The sequence below is a fragment of the Somniosus microcephalus genome, chromosome 9 (genome assembly GCF_052327205.1).
Source record: "Somniosus microcephalus isolate GS21.2 chromosome 9, FLI_Smic_1.0, whole genome shotgun sequence".
Lineage (NCBI taxonomy): Eukaryota > Metazoa > Chordata > Chondrichthyes > Squaliformes > Somniosidae > Somniosus > Somniosus microcephalus.
Window position 1 is genome coordinate 234,353,712 of NC_140995.1, and position 24,369 is coordinate 234,378,080.

The 24,369-nt window shown below is 46.0% G+C and overlaps 1 protein-coding gene across 1 annotated transcript in view; it reads right to left on the reverse strand.

Annotated features, from left to right (window-relative positions):
• The window catches only part of mia3 (MIA SH3 domain ER export factor 3), a gene marked incomplete at its 5' end in the record, with an annotated part of 69,386 nt that overhangs the window by 43,960 nt on the left and 1,057 nt on the right, over window positions 1-24,369 (reverse strand). The window contains 3 exons of the mRNA XM_085998243.1: window positions 11,561-11,715; window positions 14,341-15,174; window positions 19,429-22,639. Of these exons, the coding sequence (XP_085854369.1) occupies window positions 11,561-11,715; window positions 14,341-15,174; window positions 19,429-22,639 (4,200 nt within the window). The remainder of the gene's footprint in view (window positions 1-11,560; window positions 11,716-14,340; window positions 15,175-19,428; window positions 22,640-24,369) is intronic.

Genomic DNA, 24,369 nt, shown 5'->3' on the forward strand with positions numbered 1-24,369 from the left:
TCAGATTTCCAGCATCTGCAGTATTTTGCTATCACACCTAGTAGTGTAATGGCACCTCTATTATTTCTGAACTCTAACCAAATAGATTCTGTCCTTGACCCCTCCAAGACATCCCGTCTCTCCAGCACTATAATATTCTCCTTAACCAATTAATGCCACATCACCTCCTATCTTTCCTCAACACCCTATATCCAGGAATATTTAATACCCAAGCCTGCCCTTTTTTGAGCCAGGTCTCCATTACATAGAAACATAGAAAAATAGGAGCAGGAGTAGGCCATTTGGCTCTTCGAGCCTGCTCCGCCATTCAATATCATGGCTGATCCTCTATCTCAATACCATATTCCTGCTCTCTCCCTATACCTCTTGGTGCCTTTTGTGTCTAAAAATCTATCTCCTTCTTAAATATATTCAGTGACTTGGCCTCCACAGCCTTCTGTGGTAGAGAATTCCACAGCTTCATCACCCTCTGAGTGAAGAAGTTTCTCCTCATCGCAGTCCTAAATGTCCTACCCCGTATCCTGAGACTCTGACCCTCGTTCTCAATCCTCCAGCCAGGGGAAATATCCTCCCTGCATCCAGTCTGTCTAGCCCTGTCAGGATTTTATACATTTCAATGAGATCCCCTCTCATTCTTCTAAACTCTAGTGAATACAGGCCTAGTCGACCCAATCTCTCCTCATACAACAGTCCTGCCATCCCAGGAATCAGTCTGGTGAACCTTCGCTGCACTCCCTCTATGGCAAGTATATCCTTTTTAAGGAAGGAGACCAAAACTGCACACAGTACTCCAGGTGTGATCTCACCAAGGCCCTGTACAACTGTAGTAAGACATCCTTGCTCCTGTACTCAAATCCTCTTGTAATGAAGGCTAACATACCATACATAACATACTGCCACGACATCATATTTCCATGTGGCTATTTGCGCCTGCAGCTCACCAACCTTGTTTACTATGCTTCGTGCGTTCACATACATACACTGTAAACCTATCTTAGACCATCGTGTGTTCTCTTAGTCTAACCCCACCTAATACCTTAATATTACTTGCTCGAGTGCTATCCGTCGCTCTCAATCCTTCGTGCCCTTTGTTTCTCCTTTCTAATGCTACATCCTGGTGCCCATCCCCCTGCCAACCAGCCACAAATACTGTGGCAACAAGAGCAGGTCAGAGGCTAGGTATTCTGTGGCAAGTGTCTCACCTCCTGACTCCCCAAAGCCTTTCCACCATCTACAAGGCACAAGTAAGGAGTGTGATGGAATACTCGTCACTTGCCTGGATGAGTGTAGCTCCAACAACACTCAAGAAGCTCGACACCATCCAGGACAAAGCAGCCCGCTTGATTGGCACCCCATCTACCACCTTAAACATTCACACCCTCCACCACCGGCGTACCGTGGCTGCAGTGTGCACCATCTACAAGATGCACTGCAGCAATTCGCCAAGGCTTCTTCGGCAGCACCTCCCAAACCCACGACCTCTTCCACCTAGAAGGACAAGGGCAGCAGGTGCATGAGAACACCACCACCTCCAATTTCTCCTCCAAGTCACACACCATCCTGACTTAGTAGTACATCGCCGATCCTTCATCATCGCTGGGACAAAATCCTGGAACTCCCTACCTAACAGCACTGTGGGAGTACTTTCACCACACGGACTGCAGTGGTTCAAGGTGGCTCAGCACCACCTTCTCAAGGATGGGCAATAAATGCTGGCCTTGCCAGCGACGCCCACATCCCATAAACAAATTTAAAAAAACCTCCCCAACAGCACTAGCAATCTCTCCAGCTCTATCCTCCTATTTTTATACTCACTCGCAGGTGGCACCGGGAGTAATCTGGAGATTACTACCTTTGAGGACCTGCTTTTTAATCTCTTTCCTAGCTCCCTAAAATCTGCCTGCAGGACCTCATCCCTCTTTCTACCCATGTCGTTGGTACCGATATGGACAACGACCTCTGGCTGTTCACCCTCCCCCCCTCAGAATGTTCTGCAGCCACTCAGTGACATCATTGACCCTGGCACCAGGGAGGCAACAGATCATCCTGGAGTCACGTCTGCAGCCGCAGAAATGCCTTTCGGCTCCCCTAACTATCGAATCCCCTACCACTATTGTTTTCCCCATCTTCCTTCGAATCCGGCCTCGGGTGACTGTCTGTGTGGAGTTTGCACATTCTCCCCGTGTTTGCGTGGGTTTCCTCCGGGTGCTCCGGTTTCCTCCCACAGTCCAAAGATGTGCGGGATAGGTTGATTGGCTATGATAAATTGACCCTTAGTGTTAGGGGATTAAAATACGTGGGGTTACGTGTTGGTGTAGGGGTTACGGGGATCGGGTGGGATATGTGTCGGTGCAGGCTCGATGGGCCGAAATGGCCTCTATCTGCACTGTGGGGTTTCTGTGATTCTGTGATTCTGTGATCCTCCCCCACTGTACAGCTGAGCCACCCATGGTGCCATGGACTTGGCTCTGGCTGTACTCCCCAGGAGAAACCATCGCCCTCACCAGTACTCAGAACAGAATACTGGTTGGTGAGCGAGATGCACTCAGGGGACTCCTGCACTCCCTGTCTGGTCCTCCTATTCTGTCTGGCGGTCACCCATTCCCTCTCTGCCTGCGCACTCCTTAGCTGCGGGGTGATCACCTCCTGAAACGTGCTATCCACGTAGCTGTCAGCCTCGCGGATGCACCGCAGTGACGCCAGCTGCTGCTCCAGCGCCGAAACCTGGAGCTCAAACTCCTTCAGCTGACGACACCTTCTGCACACGTGGTTATTCAGGACACGGGAAGCATCCTGGAGTTCCCACATGGCACAGGATGTGCATTCCGCTGGACCGAGCTGCCCTGCCATGCATTTATTTATTCGACTATTAACTAACTTTACAGAAACTTAAGACCAAGATGTATCTAATTAAAGTTAATATATTAACAGTTATTAATTTAATATAGTATTAACAGTTACTAATAATCCGGCACGGGCTCGACAGGCCGAATGGCCGCCTTCTGTGCTGTAACCATTAGTATTAACAGTTACTAATTTAATGTAGTAGTATTAACAGTTACCCCTGCAATTCAGTGGCTAATGTATGATTAACTTGCACAAGTGTTGGGCAAAAGCCACGAAACCGGATAAAATCAGACATTACATTTAAAATTCTCTACTTAAAATGGATTTACTTTAGCTTTTAAATGAAAGCATTGACCCAATCTCGCAACAGGGCTGCCATTTTGGAATCGAGATTCCAACTGGTGCTGAAGGGTACAACTAAATTAATGGTGAACCTATCTGCACTGGCAGCAAACTGGGCAAGAGTTAGTGACCATTCCAATTCAGCTAGATTCTTTTCACACTTTCAACCAGCTAACAAGGGGAAGAGGGGTCGACAGCAGATGCAGTTTCTGCAACAACTAGCCAATTAGGATTGGGAGAATCAAACTAGGTATGACTTGAAACAAATGTTGAAAAGATGGTGAATGATCATAAATAGCAGTTGAACGGGTTAATTTTGGAGGTCACTGGAGAGAATAGGCATAAATTAAGTTCACTCGTAACTAGAATCAAACCACAGTATAACACTTGATTACTGATAATGCAGTCATTAACTCATTTAGTGTTCAACAGAATTTTTTCCATATAGCCACGGTGTCCCTCACAAATAGTCCAGGTACTATGCGGGGAGTGAAGCAGTCAGAATCGAGCTTCCCTGCGGACACTTGCTAGTCCATGTCAGACCTGTGCCAGATGTACAGGGATGGATGTCGTCCCGATAAATTCACAAACACACAACTGAGACTCCCAAATATTTGCGTTTCAACCAAACAACGGGGCAATAATGGCAGAAACGTTACCAGTGCCTCCTAGTAAGATTTCTAGCAGAATCCAAGCGGGGAGTGCTGCTGCAGCAGCAGAAAGAACAGAAACCCCTAAAATGCTGCGCAGATTCAGTAATGTGACCCTGACAAATGGACACTAGCCCCTGCGCAGCATGTTAATAAAACTAACTTCCCATAACCATCTCTCACACAAACTGTCTTGCATAACAATACACTATGGGGGAGGGGGGGGGGCGGGGAAAGAAAGGGGAAACAAAACAAACAACAACAAAAAAATCGGACTTAGGCCGTCAACGTGGTAGCAATGTGCTTCCTGTACAAAAAGGAATTGTATACTTGAAAAGGAGAAATGTGCAGGGCTATGGACAAAGAACAGGGGAGTGGGACTAACTTGACAGCTCTTACAAAGAGCCGCCACAGACACACTGGGCCGAATGGCTTCCTTCTGTGCTGTACGACTCCAGGGACAGACCTGTTCCAGTTCTTCACCCAACTCCAAGTACCTTTCTCCAGGTTTGGAACAACAAAATTTGGACCAAAGACACTGACTTATATTTTTCCCCCCCACAGGAAAATGGATGGAATCACAGAATGAAACCCCCAAAACAACAGAAAGGATCCTGAAAATCCCAGAATTTCATGTAATAAAAACTATCAGGCACGACTGTGACTGTAAGACAGGATGGTTTTTCCACACATCAAGTGGACATGGTGTTAACGTTTCACACAACCACCATTATGGGTTACTGAAATCCAAGTGGCACCATTGGACGGGTTCAGCGGGGCCTGTGACGACTAATCTGAAACAAGAGGCATCAGCCGTTCCAAGAATGAATGAAGTGCAATGTAGCGATCCCACATAAAACCCATTAGCATTGTGTATGCGTGGCGTGTTGACGCCAGACACTGCTGCTGTACATAGAATAGCAAAATACTGCGGATGCTGCAAATCTGAAATAACAACAGAAAATGCTGGAAACACTCAGCAGGCCAGGCAGCATCCGTGGAGAGAGAAACAGAGTTAACGTTCCAGGTCTGGGACCCTTCATCAGAACTGGAAAAAGCTGGAGATGTAACAGATATTAAGCAGGTGCAGAGACAGGGGGCGGGGGTTAGGAGGGGAGGAAGGAATAGAAAGAACATCCTGTACTTTTTAAAGAGGCAGGAAAGATAAAATGTTGCAAATGGGAATGGCAAAAATCATACTGCATGAAAAATGGGGGCAGGGATAATTATCTGAAATTGTTAAACTCAATGTTGAGTCCGGCAGGCTGCAAAGTGCCCAATCGAAAGATGAGGTGCTGTACACATGCTTTGCTGTACTATTGAGTAACAGATAAAAAGAGAACTTTGACTACAGCTAAATGCTGGTTCAGCATCCTACACACAGACACAAACACAAATATAAAAGATTATGCTTGATACACAGCTGCTTATTTAATGCAGCCATTGTCTAGGCCGTATGGAGCATTAATGCCGAGAGGTTGTTTCCCCTGGTCGGAGTGTCTAGAACTAGGAGTCATAGACTCAGGATAAGGGTCCGGCCATTTAAGGCTGAGATGAGGAGGAATTTCTTCACTCAGAGGGTTGTGAATCTTTGGAATTCTCTGCCCCAGAATGTTGAGTTTTTGACTATATTCAAGGCTGAGATCGATAGATTTTTGGACTCTAGGGGAATTGAGGGATATGGGGATCGGGCGGGAAGGTGGAGTTGAGGTTGATGATCAGCCATGATCTTATTGAATGGCAGAGCAGTCTCGAGGAGTCGTATGGCCTACTCCTGCTCCTATCTCATTAACAGGAACAGGATCTAAACAACTAGATCCAAAGGGTGCACCAAGTTCTGTACCATGCGCCTGCCAGCTGGCTTACTGACAGGTCAACCAATCTTAAGCTTGGCTCAACTAAATATAGAATAGTGGCCACCTTGGAGCAGGTTACAAACCTGTGATCCAGATCAAGAGTGTCACAGGACATTCATAAACCAGGAGATGAAAGCTCAGTCTCTTTATAAAAGGTCAACAGAGCACTTAGACTGCGTTACTGTTTCATAATATAGAACGTCCAATCCTATAGAGATATACCCTAGAGTTCCATTGTGTGATGGCCCACACCACCAGATCCGACATCACCTCCATGACAGTCTATTCTTGACAATACACTAATTTTCTTAGTTGCCTCTTGGTCCTCCCTGCAGGAGCCATTGGCTCCGAGCCAACATTGTCAGCTTTAAGCATCTTCCTCCCAGACTGATTTGCTGGGCTGACTTGTCAGATGATTCTCCTTCACTGTGAGGGAGTACTTAGTCGCCACTAGATACAGTTACAAATAAGAGTGCTTTGTGTGCAAATTAGATATAAACTTCCCATTTCACACAGTACACTGGAGAGCTAATATAAATCACCACACAGGCAATACACAATTTACCGCAGAATGTTTTCTCGGAGAACTAAATGGAAACTGACTTGCCAGGAAGATTCCCAGAAACACCAACATAACAGCTACTTGGACAATTTTCCACCAACTCTCTCATTACCTCAGCTTTTACATTCACACTCCTTCACTCAGCTTTTACACTCACACTCCTTCAATCTTTGCAAAATTAGATGGCTGGAAGGCAACTAAAAGCCAATAACCTAATCACCAGGTTCAGAAGACATTTCGAAACCATCTGAGCTTCGCAATTGCTCTTTATGACCACATCTAAACCATCTGACTTCCAGCAACTAACTCCCTATCAGTTTAAGAGTTGCTGTTTAAATAATTAGTTTTGTGGGCTCTGACAAAGAACAATATGCAGTCGATTATAAGGATTTACTTGAAACACTTTCAAACACGTTCCCAACAGTGGAAGTAAGGCTTACAGGTCTATAATTTGAAGGTTCATCCCTCACTTTTTTTTTTGAAGTTGGGAGTCACATTTGGTGCATGAGCTTCAAGGCTGAAACTTCAGCTACAGCGCCCCATCCCACTCCACCCCAACTGTTTAGATCTATCAATTCAGTTTATTTCCTCACCTTAATCCCAAACATTATGCTCAAATCAAATTTCTGTCCAACAATTTACAATGTTGTGGAGGGAATAAAATATCGGAGCCTTGTTGTGGGGTCTGATGTCTTCTAAATTAACACTAATCTGTACAGATTATGCAGCTCACCCATATACAAATTGCTGCCACCTCCTACTCAAAACAGGACACACAGTATTGTCCTACTGCACACCATTTTACCTCGATGGCTGATCACGAGACACCAGCTACAAAGCTGGTCTAATGAGAAACCAAACTTTTCTGAGATAGCCCAGGTAACTGCATCTATATTATAATACCATAGACATGCATGAACTGGTGAGATACATATATAAACAAACAGTACAAATTAATTATGAATGTATTGTCTACATATAGCTGTGTATGAATGTGATGCACATTATATTTCCTGTATATACACATAGCCAAGTGTAATGTGTGATCAGCCATAAACAGATGTAAATCTACACTTGTATCTACCGCTGACCTACATTGGCTCCCGGTTAAGCAACGCCTTGATTTTAAAATTCCCATCCTTGTTTTGAAATCCCTTCAAGGCTTCGTCCTCCCCATAATGGTTAGCACTGTTGTCTCACAGCGCCAGGGACTCGGGTTCGAATCCGGCCTCGGGTGACTGTCTGTGTGGAGTTTGCACATTCTCCCCGTGTTTGCGTGGGTTTCCTCCGGGTGCTCCGGTTTCCTCCCACAGTCCAAAGATGTGCAGGTTAGGTTGATTGGCTATGATAAATTGACCCTTAGTGTTAGGGGGATTAAATACGTGGGGTTACGGGGATAGGGTGGGATATGTGTTGGTGCAGGGGTTACGGGGATCGGGTGGGATATGTGTCGGTGCAGGCTCGATGGGCCGAAATGGCCTCTATCTGCACTGTGGGGTTTCTGTGATTCTGTGAACCCGCCGAGATATCTGTGCCCCTCCAATTCTGGCCTCTTGAGCATCCACCGATTTTAATCACTCCACCATTGGTGGTCATGTCTTCAGCTGCTAAGGTCCTAAGCTCTGGAATTCCCTGCCTAAACCTCTCCGCCTCTCCACCTCTCTTTCATCCTTTAAGACACTCCTTAAAAACTAGCTCTTGGGCCAAGCTTTTGGTCACCTGCCCTAATATCTTGTTATGCGGCTCTTCGACAAATTTAGTTTGATAACACTCCTGTGAAGCGATCTGCCGCGTTTACTATGTTAAAGGCGCTACAGAAATACAAGTTGTTGTACATGATTATATATTAATATAAATAGCTACATAACAACTGGAGCTACAGGGAACAGGATATTACAGTCATAGCTGAACTTAAGTCAACCATCCAAGAAACTGATCAAAAGTGGTGGAATTAGCAGGGCATAAAGCTCGGTGGTCAATTTCAGCTGCACAGCCCCGACACTGCATCAGCAGGTTATTTTAATATGGAATTATCAAGTCCAATCCTGTCATTACCCAATGTTCATGCACACAAATTCATAATCCTTGTACAGGTCTCGAGATAGAGTGTCCTGGGGGAGCATCTCCCTAACTCAGAGTTAGTGAATCCAGCTGTTGTGCCACTACTGCTGGCTGAGAACAGATAACTCAGCACAGACAAAGGCCACCCTGGTCTGCACAGCTCAGTTACTCAGTAAAACTCAACTTAGTCACTTGGGTAACCTAGACAACTTTTCTTTAATGCACCATCTCAATCAGCACAATACAGCTGATCTTGGCACGCAAGTGGAGGATAAGAAAAGCTAGTTGATTAAAATCTCCTTCCGTTTCTCAACTTCTACTTGAAAGGGCAAATCTCAATGCGGCAGCATTTATAATAGAAAGTGGCCATCAACCAACAGGTCAATGGAACTAGAGGCTAGGATTTAACCAAGACAGTGGTTTACATTTATATTATTTGTTTAACCACAAGGTTTGGCAATAGGCGACTTAGAGCATTTAAAAATACTGTTCAACCTCCTGAAAAATGGGTGATCAAGTTAGCAGGATTTAATTTAAATTAGCATAATAGATTTCTGAACAGGATTTTTTTTTTAATGGTCTATTCAGGTTGGGATGCAAGGTGCTAGATTACTAGACCAGTAACATAACCACTACAATACTAAAACACGACCAGTTTACGTAGGCAGTTTCCATTATAAATGTGGGCACAGAAATTTAGAATAAGTCACTTTAAATGAAAATGGGGACAGAATTATATGTGCGCGCCCTGGTCCAAATATCTCTCGCCCTCTAACCCTATTTCACCTAAAGGCTGCACTTGCCCTTGGCTCCCTGCATGCAATGCCACGGGAGGTCGACTACTACATAAATGCAAGACACCATTATTGACTCCCAGTCCAGCAACACCTCAATTTTAAAATTTTCATCCTCGTGTTCAAATTCCACCATGGCCTCGCCCCTCCCCATCTCTGTAACCTCCTACAACCCTCCGAGAACTCTGCCTTCCTCCAATTCTGGCTTCTTGTGCATCCCCCACTTCCTTCACCCTACCATTGGCGGCCGTGCCTTTAGCTGTGGAATTCCCTCCCTAAACTTCTCTGCGCCTTTAAGACCCTCTTTAAAGCCTACTCGTTGACCAAACATTTGATCACCTGTCCTAATGTCTCCTCCTTTAACTTGGTGTCAATTTTTGTATGATTACACTCCTGTGAAGTGCCTCGGGAGTCAAGGCCAAGTGTAACCTTCGGCTTAATTTATAAAATGTTACCAATGCTACATTCACACACACACTTGGTTATCTTATATTTATATATAAAAAGTTACCAATGCTACATTCACACACTTGGTTATATTAACATTACATTTAAGTGTTATCTTCACACATTTATAGTTACCAATGCTACATTCAAACACACACTTTGCTGTATGAACATGACACACTTTGCTGTATCTATGCTGCAGATCCACCTGTACCATGACCCTCAGTCAGGCAGTCACTAAGGTACAGCTGTCAGCGTGACCCGGGCAGCGGGGCCTGTGCCAGTCTTGGGTGACTCGGCCACACACAGCGGGAGGGCTGGAGTGGAGTGGAGGGGGCTGATGTACTAACACTCCCCGCGAATCACACACACACACAAGTCATTCACTCACCTGGCCGATTCGGCCCACCAGAGCCGAGTAAGCGAGCGCAGCGGGCCCGAGTGTGTGTGTGGCCGGCGGGGGCTGCGGCTGGCGGGGCGACGAGTCCTCTTCCAAACCCATGGCGGAGCGGGTTAAAGTTTGTCCGATATTTTAAACGGGGGGGGGGGGGAGGGAGGGTTTGAGGGCGGTGGGGGGAGAAGCTGCGCTGGTTAACGGAGTGAAATGAGGAGGAGCGGGGAGCAGGCCCCAGGCCGCTGTCAGGGCCTCGGCCTCATATCGATCGACAATCCGCACTCGCAACCGGCGCTCGAGCAACTTCCTTAAAACACGTCAACAGAAAGAGCGCGCGCACAGGGAGCGGGAGCGGGAGCAAGCGAGCGAGCACGCGCGCGCACAGGGAGCGGACGCCAAAGAGACGACTGCCTGTTCCCTCCCCCTTCCAAACAGCGCCACCTCTCGGCAGCGCAGCTTGGGATGACAACTTGCATTAATATTGATACTGTGTCCACTTCACTCATCCGCTCTTCTTGTGAACTGTCTCCCCGGGTCATGTGTTCTCCAAAACTTTTTTAAAAATCATTCCAAAGCAACCCAAGTGATTGAAATAAAAAACAAAAATACTGCAGATGTTGGAAATTTGAAATTAAAAACAGAAAATGCTGGAAATACTCTGCAGTTCAGGCAGCATCTGTGGAGAGAGAAACTGAACGTTTGAAACGTTAACTGTTTTTCTCTCTCCTGACCTGCTGATTATTTCCCGCATTTTCTGTTTTTATTAGTGATTCAAATATATATTTTTTGAAATTATTCATTTCCTCTTATGGAAAATTCCACACCCCTCCTTCAGTTTTGTCTCCTCCTCTCTTGAATGCACCAACGCACTGGGGTTTCATGAGCATCAGCCCCCCAATATCTCACTCAAGTGCCAATTGACATTCAGCGTTGGAAGGTTATTCGACCAGAGGGACTCACAGCCAACCGCAACCGTGGCCTCATCTGACATCAGCAAACCTTCGATTAAAGGGTCGATGGACAGCAATCCACAGTGGCAACTCTGGCTGATTTTAACACCCTCTAGCCCATGGGCTAACAATGTTGTTGCACCATTGCGATCCCAGCCGAGATCAACTAACAGCATAGAATCTGCAACTTTCCTCAATCTGTACCACACCAGATGGTGCCTGTTCCCAGTGAGCCCTAGTTTCATACCTTAATAGAAAAAGCTACAATGCTCAATAGAGAATCTCATCTTCCATTATTATTTTCTCTTCACTTTTATATGGAGTGGCACAGTGGAGCCACCAAGTGGTAGGTTACAAAATGACACCCACAATTGTCCACACACAGATCCCAGTCACATGTCACACATCGTGGGAAGATGCAGAGAAGAGAATGGGCACCTCCCCTCACACAAGGAGAGGGAAAGGAATCAAGAGGGACCTGCTGCATGCCTGCCAGCACATACGTATGGCCCGTCAACACACACTGTCCAAGGTTCACACATTTAAGAATTGCAGACTTGATCGAAGTTTTAAAAGGTGGCCGGTGCCCATGGAACCACAGCACCTCAAGAGGGGGAGGGAAGAAGCTGGATTGGGGAAAAGAACAAAAGTACTTACAGACTCTGAGAGTGACTGAGCAACAGGCCACACATTGTCCTTGATCAGCAGGACGAAACCATCCAGCACTGTGATAATCCACGATAGCAACAGGCCTTCCTCCTGCAGCTGAGTCTTGTCCACCATCATACTGTTATCCGGGGCAGAGGAGGACCCTGGGGTTCGATTTGGAACACAAACAGTAAAAGTATTAATTCATCGCTAACACTCACACAATCACCCAAACAATGTTAGGACAGAAGAATATTCTAGATTCTGGCTGTAAAAAAAATTTCTCCAAATTCCCCAGTTTCCCTGTCCTCTTCCATGGTCAGTGGATAGAAATTGCCTGGAGTACCTGGACCGCTGATTGTCTTCCCGCACTGTGGAGAAGCTGTTGGCCTCAGCTCAGTGTCACACCTTCATGATGTCCACGGGAGACTGAACTCACCGTGTCCATGAACCCCGATCATAGAATAGTACAGCGCAGGAGGTCAATCGGCCCATCGAGTCTGCGCCAGCTCTTTCAAAGGGCAATCCAGTTAGTCCCACTCCTCTGCTCTTTCCCTACAATTTTTTATACTTCAGGTATTTATCCAAATCCCTTTTGAAGGCTACTATTGAATCTGTATCCACCACCCTATCAGGCAGTGCATTCCAAATCCTAACCACTCATTGCATAAAAGTGTTTTTTCTCATGTCACCTCTGGTTCTTTTGCCAATCACCTTAGATCTGTGCCCTCTGGTCATCGACCCTTCAGCCATTGGAAACAGTTTCTCTTTATTTACTCTATCTAAACCCTTCATGATTTTAAACACTTCCATCAAATCTGCTAAAAAGAGAACAATCCCAGCTTCTCCAGTCTATCCCCATAACTGTAATCCCTCATCCCTGGAACCATTCTAGTAAATCTCTTCTGCACCCTCTCCAAAGCCTTCACATCCTTCCTAACATGTGGTGCCCAGAATTGGACACAATATTTTAGCAGGGGCCGAACAATTTTTTAATATTTGTTTAGCATAACTTCCTGGCTTTTGTACTCCATGCCTCTATTTCTAAAGCCCATGCTTTATTAACTGTTTTGTTAACCTGCCCTACCACCTTTAAAGATTTGCACACAAGCACCCCCAGGTCTCTCTGTTCTTGCACCCCCTTTAAAACTGTACCGTTTAGCTTGTATTGTCTCTTCTCATTGTTCCTTGCAAAATGTAACGCTTCACACTTCTCTGCATTGAATTTCATCTGCCACGTGTCCACCCATTCCACCAGCCTGTCTATGTCCTCTTTAAGTCTATCACTATCTTCCAGACTGTTTACTACACTTCCAAGTTTTGTGTCATCTGCAAATTTCAAAATTGTGCCCTGTACCCCCAAGTCCAAATCATGTATATCAAAAACAGCAGTGGTCCTAGGACTGAACCCTGGGGAACTCCACTGTATACTTCCCTCCAATCCAAAAAACAGCTGTTCACCGCAACTCTCTTTTCTGTCCCTTAGCCAATTTTATATCCATGCAGCTACGGCCCCTTTTATCCCATGGGCTCCAATTTAGCTAACAAGCCTAATATGTAATACTTTATCAAATGCCTTTTGAAAGTCCATATACACAACATCCCAAGACTTGTCGACGCACAGCCAACCTGCAATCCTTAAAACCTCTTTGGTTCTATGGATTCCTCTGGTGACACTTCACTTGCGGCAGCAACGAGAGGACCAGTCATGTTGGAAGTGGGGGAGATCCTCACTCAACAACACTGGAGAGATGATGGGGGAGAGGAACACGGCGCGGCTACGGGGGGGGGATGGGGGAGGGGAAGCCGGCGCGGGGACGGAAGGGGGAGGGGAAGCTGGCGCGGGGACGGAAGGGGGAAGCCGGCGCGGGGACGGGAGGGGGAAGCCGGCGCGGGGACGGAGGGGAAGGGGAAGCCGGCGCAGAGGGGAAGTCGCGCCACACGAGTGCAATGAATATGCTAGAGTGACATAAGTGGGAGGATTCCAGGGTGAGGTGAACCGGATGGGCTGAGAAGTGATACAAGGGAGGAAGAAGCTTGTGGGTTGTCAGATCAAATCCCACTCCAGAGACTTGAGGACGTAATCTAGGCTGACTCTCCAGTACTGAGGGAGCGCTACAGTGTCGGAGCTGCCGTCCTTTGGCTAAGGCATTGAACAGAGGGCCCATCTGCCTGTTCAGGTGAACATTAAAGATCGCATGGCACTATTTGAAGAGCAGGGTGTTCTCCCGGTGCCCTGGCCAATATTCCTCCCTCGGCTAACACCGTCAAAATCAGATTAACTGGTTATTTGTCTCATTTGCTTTTGGTAGAATCTTGTTGTGCATAAAATGGCTGCCAATTTTGCCTACATAACAAATACTGAAGGCATTTCAATGTAGTTCATTTTTGGTGAAGCACTTTGGGGCATTTCTGAGAGAGGTAATAATGTGATTATATAAACGCAAGTTATTTTTTTCTTCCACCTACTATTCCCATTATTTACAAAATGGCTTTTCTTTAAAATGAGAACCCTAGGTAAAGGGCAAAAGACCATAGTGTGGGAGTGAAGTTAAATGAGGAAGTAGTGATGAGATCACTCCATGTTTGGGTTTAAAAGGCTGTATCTTGTTGGAGGAAGACTACAAGAGGGAGGCGAGGAGTTCCACGGTTCTGAGACTCTGGGAAAGAAACAATTAGAATAATGAAATCAGTTGATCCAAACACAGAGGATTTCTATACAACTTATGCCCATTTTACTGTCTGTTGAAGGCTTTTCTCAATGCAGCCAGCTGTTACATTTCACTCACCAATCTCCGCCTCCAAATGGCCCAATTCAGCACCTTCCTCTGCTGTGGCCTGGACTGGAACATCCGCCTCCTGTTGCTTTTCCTTCAGTGAGCTCTCCTCTGCAGTGTCTGTTCCGTCGGACTGTGCCACGCTCTCTGCGAAAGTCACAACAGGAGGTTCCTTCTGCGGTTCCTCTCCTCCCTCGTTGGTGTTCAGGGCGCGCGGTTCTCTCCGAGCCCCCTCCTCTTCCGCTCTCCCTCCGATGTTTCGGGAAGGTGCTTCTCTCCTGCGCTCTTTGCCATTCCTTTGTCCCGCCTCTCGAAGTGCTGCGCTCTCTGTGAACTTCAGGGCAGGAGTTTCTTTCTGAGCCTCTTCTGTCCTCCCTGTATTATTTGGAAGAGATGGAGTTCCTGCTGCCTCTTCACTGCCCTTCATTTCCTCCCATATTCTCTTTGGATGTCCTGCAATCTCTGTAAAATTTGGGGAAGATGGTTCTATTGCTGCCTCCTCGCTCTCTTGACCTGTTGCACTCTCTGAAATATTCACAGAAGGATGCTCTTTCCAAGTCTCTTTTACACTCTCTGGAGAAGCCGGTCCTCTCGCTGTCTCTTCACCCTCCTCCTTTCTCTCTTGATATACTGCACTCTCTGTAAGGTTTCCAGATTGCAACCTTCCCTGTGGCTCTTCGCCTCCATCTTCCTCCTGTTTTCTCTCTGAATGTGCTGCATCACCCATGAAGTTCGGAGAAGGCAATCCGCTCACTGGCTGATCATTATTCTCCTCCTCCGCTCCCTCTTGTTTTGCTTCAGTAGTGTCCCTCTCTTGCTCTTCCTGTTTGCTGTGGTCCAATGATCCTACAGAGAAAAAAAATTAGCAAAGATACAAGTTTTCTTTGAACAAATCAGTAAAATGTTTCTACCCTGAAGGAAACCACTCTTGCTGAGGTACAGTTCCATCGACATTGGCAGCCTTCCATTGCACACAAATGGTCATTTGGGTGAGGTAATGGAAGGCTGCCAATGAACCACTGGAAGCAACTGCTTTCCTCACCAGTGTACAATTCATCAAGGGGGGGAACCCTACTGTTTCTCTCTTGACCCCCACCCCCACCACCCCCCACTTCCCAACCCAGAGATGCTTAGGCCATTGTAATCTATTCTGATCTCAAATTAAACTCTTACATCTCCGTCAGACTGTGCCACGCTCTCTGCAAAAGTCATAACAGGAGTTTTCTTCTGTGGCTCCTCTCCGCCCTCGCTGGTGTTCAGGATGGGCAGTTGAAGTGGCCTCCAGGAAACTCGGTTTCCCCTCAACAACTGTTAACTCGGTGGAAAGCCTAAATCTGCTCAGGGCCTGACAACTGCTTCAGTTATTGGGCAGGCTCGTCCAGCTCCTCCCTCGCACTCGATGGACAAGATAGAAGATAAAGTTCGTTGTCTGCTGGCCAATTCTCTGACCTCTAGCCTCCACCCTTTCTCTATGCTGTTGATACTGCTGTCGACGTTCTTCTATTTTCCACTCATGTTTCTCGTATTTTCCAAATTCACACCCTACACACTCTTCCTACTTTCTGCACCCTCATGAAATCGAGAGTAATCACAGTGTCCTACTCTAATTAATTCCTTCCCAGGACATCAGAACTGTGAAACTCCTTAACTTGCTCAAACTTCCCTTCCCCCTACAACCTACTACAACAACAAGCAGCATTTATATAACGCCTTTAACGTAGTAAAACGTCCCATTGCGCTTCACAGGAGCGTTATCAAACAAACTTTGACACCGAGCCACATGAGATATTAGGGCAGATGAGGGTCAAAGAGGTAGGTTTTAAGGAGCGACTTAAAGGAGAAAAAAAGAGGTAGAGAGGCGGAGAGGTTTAGGGAGGGAATTCCAGAGCTTAGGGCCTAGGCAGCTGAAGGCACGGCCATCGATGGTGGAGCGATTATAATCAGGGATGCTCAAGAGGGCAGTATTAGAGGAGCACAAAGATCTTGGAGAGTTGCAGGGCTGGAGGAGGTTACAAAGATAGGGAGGGGCAAGGGATTTGAAAACAAGGATGATAATTTTAAAAATCGAGGCGTTGCTTAACCGGGAGCCAATGTAGGTTAGCAAGCACAGGAGTGATGGGTTTACAGGACTTGGTGTGAGTTGGGACACGGGCAGCCGAGTTTTGGATGACCTCAGGTTTATTGAAGGTGGAAGATGGGAGGCCGGCCAGGAGTGCGTTGGAATAGTCAAGTCTAGAGGTAACACAGGCATGGATGAGGGTTTCAGCAGTAGATGAGCTGAGGCAGGAGCGGAGTTGGGCGATGTTACGGAGGTGGAAATAGGCCATCTTAGTCATGCTGCGGATATGTGGTCAGAAGCTCCTCTCGGGGTCAAATACGACACCAAGGTTACAAACAGTGTGGTTCAGCCTCAGGCAGTTGCCAGGAAGAGGGATGGAGTTGGTGGCTGTGGAATGGAGTTTGTGGCGGGGACTGAAGACAACGGCTCTGGTCTTCCTAATATTTAGTAGGAGGACGTTTCTGCTGCGTAAATTTCTTTTTCCTCACGTCGCCTCTGGTTCTTTTGCCAATCGCCTTAAATCCGTGCCCTCTGGTTACTGACCCTTCTGCCACTGGAAACAGTTTCTCCTTATGTACTCTATCAAAACCGTTCAAAATTTTGAGCACCTCTATCAAATCTCTTTTTAACCTTCTCTGCTTTAAGGAGAACAACCCAGGCTTCAACCCGTCAGAAGAGGGGGAACTTTGGGGCTGTTTTTATTTTTGACACCTCATCCTGAGGACAGAGGGACCAGGTTTAACCCCCTCCACCCTCCCAGTTGAAATCTACTAACAAAGCACAGACCAGTAAGCCATATGATTCAGAACCGCAGCACACTGTACATTACTGCCACCAGGGAAGCCTCTTTTCACTGCGGTGCAATATCTACACGTGGAACTTACTGTACAGAATGCAAAACAAAAGGAAGGTGGCAAGGTGAGCCAGTGTATGGTGTAGGTAGATGGTGCAGCAAGCTCCCAAACTTGGTCGTGTGGGGGGGGGGTGGGAGAAGGCAATCACCAGATGGAGGCCATGGACTTACCCAATCATAGAGACATGGGGATGGTCCCAGGTTCGGCTCCTGGTTTGTGCTCAGAGAGATGATCTCCAAGGTGGATCTGGGTTGCCTACTCCCAATGGCTCATTAGCTAGCATTCTCATGCATGGGTCAGAAGGTTGTGGGTTCAAGCACCACATGGGATTTGAGCTCCACATCCAGGCTGGCACTCTAGTGTAGTATGGAGGGAGTGCTACGTTGCAACAGGTGCTATTCTTCAGATGAGGCCCTGCCTATCTATGGCGGTGGTGCAGATCCTGTGGCACTGTTCAAACAAGAGCACAGGTAAATCAAAAACAGGCGAGTCAGCTCAAGGTGCTCTTTTGCACCTTCAAGTGGCTGGTAATAATAAAGAACTATGTATCGAGTCATGGAGCAGGTGTGCTGTTTGTATTCTCAGCTAGGAAGTAGCAAATAGACCTGACTTGAGTCACTGTCATCAATAGGATTTCAGTAGCGAGTTGAGATGAAGTTCAACATGGGGAAGTGTGAGGTCATCTACTTCAAAGCCAAGAAAGACTAATAGGAATATTGTCCTATTGAGAGACTGAGAACTGTGGAAGAGCAAAGGGGATTGGGTGTCCATCTTCACAAATCACTAAAAGCTGGTGAACAAGTATCTATCCCTCAATCAACATCACTAAAACAGATTATCTGGTCATCATCACTTTGCTGTTTGTGGGAGCTTGCTGTGCGCAAATTGGCTGCCGCATTTTCTACATTACAACAGTGATTGCACTTCAAAAGTACTTCATTAGCTGTAAAGTGCTTTGAGATGTCCTGAGGTCGTGAAAGGCGCTATAGAAATGCAAGACTGCCTTTTTTTTTAAATCAAAAAGGCTAATGGGATGTCCGACTTTATCTCTAGGGAGTTGGAATATAAAATTGAGGAAGTGATGCTTCAGGTGTACAGAGCCTTGGTCAAACCACGTCTGGAATACTGCGTTCAGTTTTAGGCACCACACCTCAGGAAGTATATAATGGTGGTGTGGGGGGTACCGCACAGATTCACCAGAATGATACCGGGGCTGAAATGGTTAAATTATGAGGACAGGTTGAGTAAACTTGGTTTGTATTCCCTAGAGTTTAGAGGTTGAGGGATGATCTAATTGATGTCTTTAAAATGACTAAGGGATTTGATAGGGTTGATAGAGAAAATATTCCCTCTGGTGGGGGGAGTCCAGAACAAGAGACATAACCTTAAAATTAGAGCTAGGCCGTTCAGGAGTGAAATCAGGAAGCACTTTTTCCACATAAAGGGTAGTGGAAATCTGGAACTCGCTCCTACAAAAGGCTGTGGATGCTGGGACAATTTAAATTTTTAAGAACGCAATCGATAGATAAGGGTATCATGGGATATGGAGCAAAATGGGTAAACTGAATGGTGGAACAGGTTTGAGGGGCTGAATGGCCTCCTCAAGTTCCTATGTTCCAGACTGCCTTGGGCTGCATGATTAATTATGCATCGTCACAGCCACGATTACCCAGTGAGTTTGCTATCGTAGCCATGTCATACCTACGCTTAGCTACACAGTGACACGGAATAAATCTGGTAACAGGGATTCTTCTCATCCCTCTCAAGCAGGGGTGGGGCATGGCATGCGAGTCGTACAGGAGCAGGATTAAAAAACAAGCTAGAAATGAAAATTACTTTTCAAAAAGAAATATATACTGCGGTATCAGAGCGATGGAACATGAATTTGCACCTGCAATCTGCCCTGCAACAGAACTCCCAAGTTCAGCTGTGTGTGTGGTTTAGGAGACTAAATTCTTTCCCATGGTGGGAAGCGGGAGATACAAGGTAAAGGGAAGGAGAAAGGTATACAAGTTGGTGGGGGGGGGGGTCGTCATTGATGGATTATGCTGGCACACTTCCTGTTAAGGATAGTGCAGGATCCAGGAAATCCACGAGAAGGGAAAAAGGAGGGGGGGGGGGGGGATGACTAAAATAACGGATTTTTTTTTTTTTTAAAACACACAAAAAATATTATTAAACTCCTACCATGGGGTAAATGTTTGCTTTCTTGTGGTAATTTCACTCCAGGAGCGAGTGCAGCACTGTCTTTGCTGGCCGAGTATTTCGCCCTGATTTGAAATACAAGTTGCTGAAGATCACTCAATAGCATTGTTTCCTCAATCTTCCAGTAGTTTTCTTCAGCTCTTTTATCCAACATGCTCTCCACCATATCAAGAATCCTCGTCTCAGACTCCTCCAATATATAGTCAAGAGTTTGTTCAATATACTCCTCGTCCGTTCCGGATAACTTGCCAACCCTTAGTTCCTCATCCAAATCATGGAGCACAGCTTCTAGTTCTAGAACTTGCCGTGGACCAAGATACTTACGCAAGCGCTCAATGTTCTTTGCATCAAAGTAGCCTTTCAAAATAGTAAGTTGTTCCACCACCTCACTGTACTTTGGACCTGCAAACATTTTCCTTTCATCTTCTGGTGTGATATCTTTTTTTTGATGCACAGGTTCTTCAGCCTCGTTTTCTTTAACTTCAGACGGGTTTGATGTATTTTCACTGCTCGAGTACGTCTCGGACCACCTGCCCTCATCCACCACGCTCTCTTCAGTTTCGTGACCCTTGTCCTTATCGAATTTGCCCACTTCTTTCTGCAACACCTCTGAAAGATGTCTCGGACGCTGAGATTGGTCTTCACTATCCATGTCCAGTCCATTCTCATCCACTGGCCTGAGGTAAGGTACTTCTGATTTTTTCTGGCTTTCAGTCTTATTTGGCAGTGCTTGAATGTTCTGAGCAAGCTCGCCATATTCTTCTACTTCATGGTCCTTTTCCACAACCGTTTCCTTAAACCCATTTGTAATGTCTTCTTGATCTTTTATACCCTCCAGCTCCACGGTATTTCTTTCCTCTTTTAAATTCACACTTTCAACATCCAAGTCTTGATCATCTGAAGCTTTTTCTTCATCATCATCAGTGGCATTAGAATCATGTTTTCTTGCCATTCTGGCTTCTGCAGCATTTTCATCTTCTAACAACTCTTCTGGCTGATCAGCAGCGTAGGGCTTGTCCAGAATTTCAAAGTCCTCAGCATCCATTTCTTCCTCAAATTGATCGGAAATATTATTTCCAGCCAGTTTTGAATTACTATCCAAAGATGCATCTTTATCTCTCTGGTCATTCTTTGCCAAATCATACTCTTTAAGTCCTTCATTTTCTTTTTTTACCATTTTATTGCCCTCTATGTCTTCACCACTTGCACTGAAGCTCGTCTGATGTTCCTTTGCTTCGTCTGCACCTTGCGATCGTTTGGCTTTGAGGTCTTCTGCAGAAAATTGTTCACGTGTTACTGCTTCAGTTTTGTTTTGCGATCCCAACCCTTCATTTTCAGCATCTAGGACCTTAGTAGATATATTTTTGGACCACCTAGACTCGGAGTCAGACAATTGGTCTATTTCAGTTTCTGGTTCCAACTGATCCAATTTGTGTGAACTTTGATTCGTCCCAGTTCCTGATTTACCTTCAGTGCCAGTATGCTTTAGAGTTTGCAGTTCAATTGTTCTGCTCCGGTCATCCTTTTCTGGCATTTTTAAGAATTCATCATTGTCAACTTCATTAAAAGTTAGCCCCTTTGTTTTTGATTCACTCTCATTTTGTAGCCCAGAACTTTGACTCTCTGCTTTGGATCCAATGCTTTGACCCTGCTCTGATCCTTCATTTTCCTTATGGGATGTTTCAAAATTAGTATCAGTTTCTGAGGTCCTGACAAAAGCTTGAATTGTATCGTTATCTTCGAAATCTTCTATCGCTATGCCAGATCTCTCCTTCATTGCATCATAATTTTCTATTGCTTCGCCAGCTGTATTCACAAGCTTATCTTCATCCTCTTCTTCTGACATACTCAACAAATATAACCTATCTTCTTCCTCTGACACTTCAATACTTCTATCCCCCACATCATCTTGAATGTCTTCAGCATCAGAACTGTAAGGGTCTGTAACCTTTGATGTCGTTTCACCTCCGCTTACAACTGCATATAAAGTATCTCCAAGATTTGTCCACAATCCTCCGCTTTGACGGTTTTCGTCTTCTGAAGTTCCCGCTTGCAGCTTTTCTTCGTCTTCATCTCCGATATTAGCAGGTTCCTCAGTTACACCATCCAGTGATTGTCCTTTTTCTGGATTGACAGAAGCCACCAGAAGATCAGCAGCCGGAGTAGTAGTTTTAGTGTCAATATCATTGGATTTTGCAGCACGGTCTTCACCAGCGTCCTCATCGTGGACACGGTCTTCACCAGCGTCCTCATCGTGGACACGGTCTTCACCAGCGTCCTCATCGTGGACACGGTCTTCACCAGCGTCCTCATCGTGGACACGGTCTTCTTCTGGAAGCTCTGGGTGCTGCTGCGATTTATGATCTGAATACATGAGCAGAGGCACTTTCTCAGGTGGCTCAACCAACTCATCTTTCTGCAGCTCAAAATCAAACACAGGATCTTCATCTAACGCGGTCACTTTGCTGGTCACTTCATCATCTACCACAATCGCATCTATCGTTGACCCAAATGTAGTTTCTAATTTTGAAGACGCCTCAAGTTCAAAAACTGCTTGCCGTTTACCTTCTCGGGATCCATGTTCTGCTGTATCCAATAGCTCGCCTTCACCCAGAGAAGCTCTAGTGTCTTTGGCGTCATCGCTTAACTCCTCACTTTCTGTGTCTTTTGGAGGGGAGGTTCGGAGCCCCTGAGAATTTGGTTCCAAATGTGCGCTCACTTTAACGTGGCTACTACCATCCTCTTCTGTTGAATGCTCTTCCAAAGAGGAAACATTTTTACCCACATCAGCAGGTTTTTCTTCAGATTCTCCATCTTCAACGTGAAGAATTTGTTCACCGTTTAATATACTATCTACAGTTTCATCTCCTTTATCTTCAATTTGCGATGGGGTGTCACTGACTTTCCGGTCTACAAACTGAACTGCCTCTATATCGTCTCTTATTTTATTTTCTCCAGATTTATTTTCAGGCACTTTGGGAGTCCTTTTAAACTCAGAATCTGGAACTTTCTGCCCAGTATCTTCATCTCTCTTCTCTCTCGCACTTTCTTCTGTTTTTGCAACATGGTTATTATTTTGTGATTCAGTGTTGCCTTCGTTGAACCCCGCTTCTCCATATGCTCGTACCAGACGATCAAAGTCTACGTAATCAAATTCTTCCTCTCCTCCGTCAAAACAAACAAAATCGGTTTCCTGTAAACAGGAGAAAAGCAGAGTTTGAAGTAAACACAGACCAATTCAAAATTTCCCATAGCAGACAGCATTTATGAGCTGTATACCATTAGGGTGAAGTACTGCTGGTTACGGGTTTGTAACTAGTGATGGCAACAATAGGAGCATTTGAGTCGATGAATTAACAGGGACATACAAGGAGTATAACAGCACACATTGAAAGCAAATGTTTCCCCTTTCATGCATTAGTACCAAAAGCCCAGTAACATAGCTATAAGTAGCTTCTCATTAACCAATTTACACTGGAAAAGCAACTCCTAATTAGGGATACAACTGAGGCCATGCACTGCAGTTGAAGATGCAGGTTTGATTCCCTCACTCTGCTAAACTCTTGACTTGAGCTACATTTTTGGGTTGGAGCAACAACAACTTGCATTCATGCCGTGCCTTTAAGGTAGAAAAATTTCCCAAGCTGCTTCACAAAGGTATTGGAAAAACAGACACAAGGAGGAATGAACAAAAGCTTGGTCAATGAGGTAGGTTTTTAAAGCGGGCTATCACTGGCTAGGCTCACGTTATCAAGAGTGGCCACTTGAGCGATGTACAAGAAGGTACCATGGGACTTTACTCCAGAAAGAAGTGACACCTTCAGGAGAGATGGGGAGCAAATTGGCAGAGGGGGAATAAAACAAATCAAAGAATCAAATTGTGATAAAAAAAATTATCTGCTGGCCTCAGCAAACAGCACCATAACCACGACAAAACTCCAGGATTATTTACCTTCAGAGTAACAGTACGTAAGCTGTGTGTGGAAGACTCCCTGTAAATACTGACACACTCCTGGGGAACACCCTGTAAATACTGTCACATTCCCAGGGACCCCCTGTAAATACTGACACATTCCCAGGGACCCCCTGTAAATACTGACACACTCCCAGGGACCCCCTGTAAATACTGACACACTCCCAGGGACCCCCTGTAAATACTGACACACTCCCAGGGACCCCCTGTAAATACTGACACACTCCCAGGGACCCCCTGTAAATACTGACACAATCCCAGGGACCCCCTGTAAATACTGACACAATCCCGGGATCCTCTGTAAATACTGACACACTCCCAGGGACCCCCTGTAAATACTGACACACTCCCAGGGACCCCCTGTAAATACTGACACACTCCCAGGGACCCCCTGTAAATACTGACACAATCCCAGGGACCCCCTGTAAATACTGACACAATCCCAGGGACCCCCTGTAAATACTGACACACTCCCAGGGACCCCCTGTAAATACTGACACACTCCCAGGGACCCCCTGTAAATACTGACACACTCCCAGGGACCCCCTGTAAATACTGACACAATCCCAGGGACCCCCTGTAAATACTGACACACTCCCAGGGACCCCCTGTAAATACTGACACAATCCCGGGATCCTCTGTAAATACTGACACAATCCCGGGGATCCTCTCTAAATACTGATGCACTCCCAGGGACCCCCTGTAAATACTGACACACTCCCCGGGACCCCCTGTAAATACGGACACAATCCCAGGGACCCCCTGTAAATACTGACACAATCCCAGGGACTCCCTGTAAACACTGACACAATCCCAGGGACCCCCTGTAAACACTGACACAATCCCGGGGACCCCCTGTAAATACTGACACAATCCCGGGGACCCCCTGTAAATACTGACACAATCCCGGGGACCCCCTGTAAATACTGACACAATCCCGGGGACCCCCT